Source organism: Quercus robur, chromosome 6 (assembly GCF_932294415.1).
Source record: "Quercus robur chromosome 6, dhQueRobu3.1, whole genome shotgun sequence".
Lineage (NCBI taxonomy): Eukaryota > Viridiplantae > Streptophyta > Magnoliopsida > Fagales > Fagaceae > Quercus > Quercus robur.
The window spans coordinates 42,187,031-42,193,698 of NC_065539.1; the positions used below are offsets into that span (position 1 = coordinate 42,187,031).

General features: G+C 38.1%; 1 protein-coding gene across 3 annotated transcripts; it reads left to right on the forward strand.

Moving 5' to 3' along the window:
• The first annotated feature begins 530 nt into the window (after positions 1-530).
• LOC126688830 (YTH domain-containing protein ECT2) lies at positions 531-6,668 on the forward strand. Of its 3 annotated transcripts, none has more exons than XM_050383697.1 (8): positions 531-666; positions 2,256-2,318; positions 2,466-2,610; positions 2,699-2,772; positions 2,903-3,379; positions 3,779-4,324; positions 4,414-4,626; positions 5,698-6,668. In XM_050383697.1, the coding sequence occupies exons 2-8, from the start codon at positions 2,271-2,273 to the stop codon at positions 6,298-6,300; spliced, it is 2,106 nt and encodes a 701-aa protein (XP_050239654.1). In that variant the 5' UTR covers positions 531-666; positions 2,256-2,270; the 3' UTR covers positions 6,301-6,668. The 3 variants fall into 3 exon arrangements, with proteins under 3 accessions (XP_050239654.1, XP_050239651.1, XP_050239652.1); XM_050383694.1 differs by lacking the exon at positions 531-666 and adding an exon at positions 710-997; XM_050383695.1 differs by lacking the exons at positions 531-666; positions 2,256-2,318 and adding an exon at positions 710-997.

Here is a 6,668-nt window from a genome sequence, read left to right on the forward strand (position 1 = left end):
TGGTTGCCATTATCTATACTTGCTTTAGCTTCGACCACTTAGAGCCTCTCTTCCAAGTTTGCTATCTAGTGCCACCATAAAATTGAAAACTTCTACTAGTGCTATCACTCCAAAAAGCAACCTCATGGATGCTTTTCACTACCTAACTCTTTATGATTTGGCTTGCCCCCTCTCTTTTCTTCGTGGAGAGAGAGAGAAGAAAGCAGAAGAAATTGAGAAAGAAGAAAAAAGAAAGAAAGAGGATGATACATAGTTAATGATAAAAAGTTTGGGTGGCTTAAATTGAGTCAAAATTAGGCAATTCTAAAAATAAAAAGTACATCGTTTCGAGTTAAGACAAAATCAAAATGCTAGATACCGTTATGGAAAAATGTAAAATTTAAAATATTAAGGGGGGATAAAAATCAAAATTATAAAGACGGATAATTTCCTTAGCCCTCAAGGCTTCAACATTTAATATTCTGTTCAAATCCTTTGAATGTGAATAAAGAAAACACCACACCCACGCAAAACCCAGGCCCAGTTTTAATAGTCTTATCGTGTTTCCCTATTCCCCCCACACGCATACGCCCATACACATACATCACTTCCGAACCCACCCTCTCTCAGTCTCAGGGGCACTTCCGTCACACAATCAAAACTCCCCCCCAAAACGCTTCGTATCAGGTTTGCGAATCTCTCTCTCTCTCGCTCTCTCTCTCTCTCTCTCTCTCCGTTTTCTTACACACACACACACACACTCTCACCAAAAACCGCCTTTCTTTTCAAGTCTTTCCCCTCTCTCTCTCTCTCCTCTCTCATTCTCTCTCTCTCCATGGTTAGGGTTTCTTAGCCCCTTCCTTTATCATAAACATGTTGCAGAGAAACCCTTCTTGTTTCTCTAATTTATCAAATTCCTCTCTCTCACACCTCTCTAGGTCAACCATGTCCTGATTCAGCTCCTTTTTCGGTTTCCTTCGTCTCTCTCTATATATATTTTTTGGCTCTTTCTTTTCTGGTAATACTGTTACTCCTCGCTTTCCTTTTTGTTGTTCTTTGAGTATTATTGTCTGGTTTTTGTTAACTTCGAGTTTTATAGGGATCTTGTTTTGTAGATTCGTGAGGCTGGTTTTTGTTGTTTGTGTGAATTTTTGTTATATTGCTTTAGCTAATTTTGATTTTAATATTTGAAAGTCAAATTCTGCGTGGCTGAGTTGTTTTTATAATTTCTATTCTACTCTTGTAGTTTAGTTTAGTTTAGCTTAAACCCTCTATAAAATTAATCTCTCTCTCTCTCTATACATATTTGTATGTTTGTGTATATTTTACTAATTTTTCTTTTTGTGTTTTGGTATTGCTAGTTTGATGATAGGGGAGCTACTTTAAGGCTTGTATTACTGTTTTGGGATTTATTCAAGTCGAGGGAACCAAAAAAAGGTTAAGACCAAAAATAACATTAATATATGTAGTGAAAAATGATATGTCAATTAAGAAGGTAGAGAGAGTGTGGCGTTGATTATGATAGAATGACGAAAAATAATCTGTGGCCAACCCCTATAACCCCAAAGTTAGGCTTGTTATTATTGTTTTCGGGATTCACCAGAGTGAGATGGTTCAAGTTGACGGAACGAAACAAGGTAGAGAGACTTAAAATAATGTGTAGAAGTAGTAAAGCAAAGGACATGATAATTAAGAAGGTGACAGTGTGTGAATTTGGATAGGATAGAATGACGGAAAAAACATGTGGTTGACCCTGATTTGTTTGTTGAGGATCTATAGCCGACTCTAAAGTTAGGGTTGGTTGGTTGTTGTTTTATTATTGTTTGGGGGGATTCATAAATAGTTTTTGCGAGAATAGCTTCTTTAGTAGTAGTGGTAGTACTGGACAATACTCTTTGTATGATGGGCGTATTTAAGCTTATAAGTTGATCTTTAAAGTGTGAGTAAGTTCTTTCATGTGCTATTGAGGGATCAAAAATCTAAATTATTTCTCTAAAGAAATATTTCACAGATCTATTTGGTGGTATGGTGCCCTGTTCTAGCTTTTCCCTTAATTTGGGGTTGAGCTTCTTTTGGTGACTTGCTGCTTGGACAGTATGTTATTCGTTGTTAAAGTAGAACTCAAAGTGGCCCCATTAATGCTTCAAATAAAATGTTGTCTGTGGTTCACTGTTGTGAATCTGGCCAGTGTAGTTTTGTCTTAAGGCGTGTTTTGTACAGCAGTACCATGTCGAACTGTAGTGTGTGCTTACAATCGTTTTATTCCACTTGTATAGGGTGGCAGTCCTGGAATGGAAATGTATAATGTTTCTGAAAATGGAAACACAGAGACTTATCTGGTACTTTTTTAGTCATTGCTTGATTTTAATTGAACCATTGTTCAAATGGTCACGTGAAACTTGGTTTTTGCATCTTTTTTATTTTAATTATTTATTTATTTTTCTTCTACTGAGTTGTCAATAACATCTCCATCTATTGAATTTTAGATTCAAGGTACCGAAGCAAGCCCACATTTGACAAGTCCACTTCTTGAACAAATTGAAACTATGTACAACGAAGCGGCACCTGAGTTTGTTGTTGATCAGAGCATGTATTATCCTACTGCCACCAACTATGGGTATTATTGTACAGGTAAAACTTAAATGCTCTACTTTTCAAAGGACTTGTATTGTGTTTGGTAGTGTCTTACTTGTGCATCTTGTTCCTTAAATGTACTCAGGATTTGAATCACCCGGTGAATGGGAGGACCACCATAGGATTTTTGGTGTAGATGGTCCAGATATCCAATACGCGGTGGGTGAAAACTCTCCTCTCTCCCTCTATCTCACACACACACACACACACACACACACCAACCATGTGTAGTTCCTTTATGTAACTTGTCATTTGTGGCTATTCTGAACTTCAAATTTCTCTGCTTCAGGGTGTGCATAATGAAAGCCCCCCTTATGTATATTATACGCCTGGCTATGGATATGCACAGTCTCCATACAACCCATACAATCCTTACATACCTGGTGCTATGATAGGAGACGAAAGTCAGATTATTGGGTCACCACAATATTACCTTATTCCCTCTTATCAGAACCCTGTTTCTCCACCTGCTTATGTTCCCCTTGTCGTTCAACCAGATGCTGTCCCTAGTAGTTCAGTCGACTCCTCATATGATACTGGTGTATCGATGAATAGATTTGACGGGAGAGGTTTAAAACATAATTTCAGTTCAGCTACTGGAGCCTTTCCAAGGAACTCCCTGAAATCCGTTTCAAATCAGACAAATTCCCTGTCCAGAGTTTCAGAAGGACCAAGAGCTACTGTTGGACCAAGCAAGCAATCTGTGATGCATGGGAGTGTTTCTGCTGGTAATTTTGCCCCTCCAGCTTCATCACATGTTCTTCAGGTATGATTTTTCTTCCTTTAGTCCAGGTATAAATATTTCCAACCCTACAACACCCCTCCTTCCCCCGACAAAAGCAACCTTTGTGGTGGCTGGGTGTGGGTTGGGGTTGGGGGTGTCCTTGTCACCCCCATGGTGTTGATCAATTCCATAAAGATATACACCCAAAATTTGGAATGTACTATTTGGTAGTTGCCATCCTTAGGGGTGAGTTAGATCAATAATAAACATTAAATATGATGAAAGTATCTTGAGAATTTGTCTAATTGTCAAGTTAAAATTACCTATTGAAGTTGTGAAACTGTTGGCACTCCTATTATTGGGGCTTTCTGTAGGATTTTTTTATATTTATTTTAATATTAATTTTTATTATATTTTTTGATTTGTTATTTGTGTTGACAGGGTAGAAGTGCCTCTGGCTCAATTCCAGCTGTAGATAACATTTCCAATGGAAAGGTTCTATCTCATCATAATCAACTGAAAGTGACACTTCCAGCTGGTAATGGTTTATCAGACTTTGGATCAAGTGCCTACGGACAGGGTGCAGGGGCTAAGATTCGGCCCAAGATCCACGTTGGTAGAGCACTGAATGATGTAACTGGTGGCCCAGATGCATTGGTTGAGCAGAATCGGGGCCCTAGAACCAACAGATCAAAAAATCAACTGGCTGTCAAAGCCTACACAAGCAAGGCGGGAGATGGTAATGCACATGGAAACATTGTTATCTATACTGATCAGTATAACAAGGAGGAATTTCCAGTTGATTATGCGGATGCAAAGTTCTTTGTAATAAAATCATACAGTGAGGATGATGTACATAAGAGCATTAAGTATAATGTTTGGTCATCTACACCCCATGGAAACAAGAAGTTGGACGCTGCTTATGAAGATGCACAGAGAATGGCTGCAGGGAAGCCTAGAGGCTGCCCTATCTTCCTCTTCTTCTCTGTGAGTTTTATCATTCTCCAAGTTGGCTATTTATTAGCTGTTTTTTCTTGTATTGTTGGGTCATACTCATGTTAGATTGTTTTGTACAGGTTAATGCAAGCGGTCAATTCTGTGGTGTTGCAGAGATGGTTGGCTCGGTTGACTTCACTAAGGATATGGATTTTTGGCAGCAAGATAAATGGAGTGGAAGCTTCTCTGTCAAGTGGCACATCATCAAAGATGTCCCAAACACAAATTTTAGACACATTATCTTAGAAAATAATGAGAACAAGCCAGTGACTAATAGCAGAGATACACAAGAGGTATGTCCATCTATTGGGTTTGCTGTGTTGCACTTTTTTTTTTATATGAAATATTCTGAATGCCGTTAGAACTTTCTTTTTTCTTTTTGAGTAGGACTTCATGAACTCCATGACCTCACTTGTTCAAGTAGTTTGTTCTTGTTTGCACTGTTGGCTTAATTTTAGTTGGTTTGCACTATGTATAAGATATTAAGATAAGATGAACCTTTCATAGACTAACATGTTTTATAAATTATTTGAGTGATAGATGAACATGTCATTATTGCATTGAATGTTGTAGAAAATTCTCATTATATAAGTGTTCTCTGCTTTCTGAACAATATTTAAACATCGACTCTATTGGATGTTGGGTATTCCTTTTTTACCGTTTTACTGTATTAGGCCATTCCTTTTTCTACCGTTCTACTGTATCAGGAACAATACATGTAACAAGTTAGGTAAAATTTATGATTTAAGAGTCTTCACTAACGTTCTTTCACCCCCCCCCCCCTTCTCCCTCTCCTTTTCCAATCTTCTTCACAATTTTTATCAAGCCTCTTTAATTATGGTCAATTTGACTAAAATCATGTCAAACCATATTCTATTATGGTTTCTGCAATGGCCTTTGGCTATGCTCCAATAGAGAATCTGATGCAGCAACACCGCTATGAGGTTGCAAGTATAAGAAAAGAGGAATAGCATAATCTTAGGCTTCAACACCTAAGGTTTCCTGGCATCACCACTGAGCTATGATAGAGACCGGAGGACACAGTCCTAGATATAATGGAGGACATTCCTCTATTCTCTGTGAAGCTTCTTTATTTATACAGATATAATGGAGGAAACAGTCCTAGGTAGAGCTAACTGAGACAATGTGATTGGTGTAGTAACCCAGGTAGTTAGGACATGGCTTGGTTGAGTTGCAATATACAACTTTTCCTGATTTGAATTACCCTGAATTTGGAGCATGGGGTTGGTTATTTGAAATTGGATTTTTGCAATTATTTCTAGCTTCTCTTTTTTCTCCCTGCAAATTAACATTTATTATACCCTTGCCAAGTTATTTGTTAAATGATTATTGTTCACCTGCAGATCATGTATAAGAAAGGCCTTGAGATGTTGAAAATCTTCAAAAATCACACATTGAAGACCTCATTACTTGATGATTTCATTTACTATGAAAATCGTCAGAAAATCATGAAGGAAGAGAAATCCAGGTTACTTATCAAGAGCATAGAAAGTCCATATTTTGTACCTTCATTGGATCCCCCTCTTAGGCTTAATCGTGTTGAGCTACTTCCAAGTGAAGATGAGAAAACTATCAAGCCTAACGATGGCCTGAATTACTCAATAAAGACTGGAGTCGCTGCTCCTGAGCAGGTTTCTATTTCTGATGTCCCCAACACAAAATTTTTAGATGGAAATGCCAAGCACATAACAGTTGGGGCAAAAGATGACGTAGTGTCTACTTTAAAGATTGGTTCACTCACCATAAACCCAAAAAAGGCTGAGCCTATGCCCTTGCCCTCTTCTGCAATTGCTAATAATGACATTGTCACAGTAGGCTCAGTTCCCATCAAAGTTAATGGATTTGCCGAATCTGGTATTCTAACAGTTGGTACTATTCCGCTTGATCCCAAAGCACTTAAGCTTGACAAGGGGGGTGCTTCTGTTAACATTGGATCCCAACGTTAATGATGCAGAGGTTTTTCATGGCATCATTATTTTGGGAGTTATTTTTTGTTGGAGGATCTACTATAGTGCAGGCAGGATTAATTGTCGGCATGAGTTATTGTACTCAGTCGTGGCTATATGCATTGGTAAATTGAATGCTCGTTTCTGATCATCTTGATTGTTTCAACATTTGCTGCGGTTGTTTTGATCCACACTTATACTGATGTCTTTGGTTTTTTGTGGGGTCTGGTTGTTGCTCTGCTCCAATCAAGTCGAAACACAGTGTAACCTTTTCTTTTGCATTTCATCAATATATTCAAGATTAAAAAGAATTTTCTTTGTTGGTCAGTGACCGCATTTCTGCTGGAAAGTCATACTCGTCAAGACCA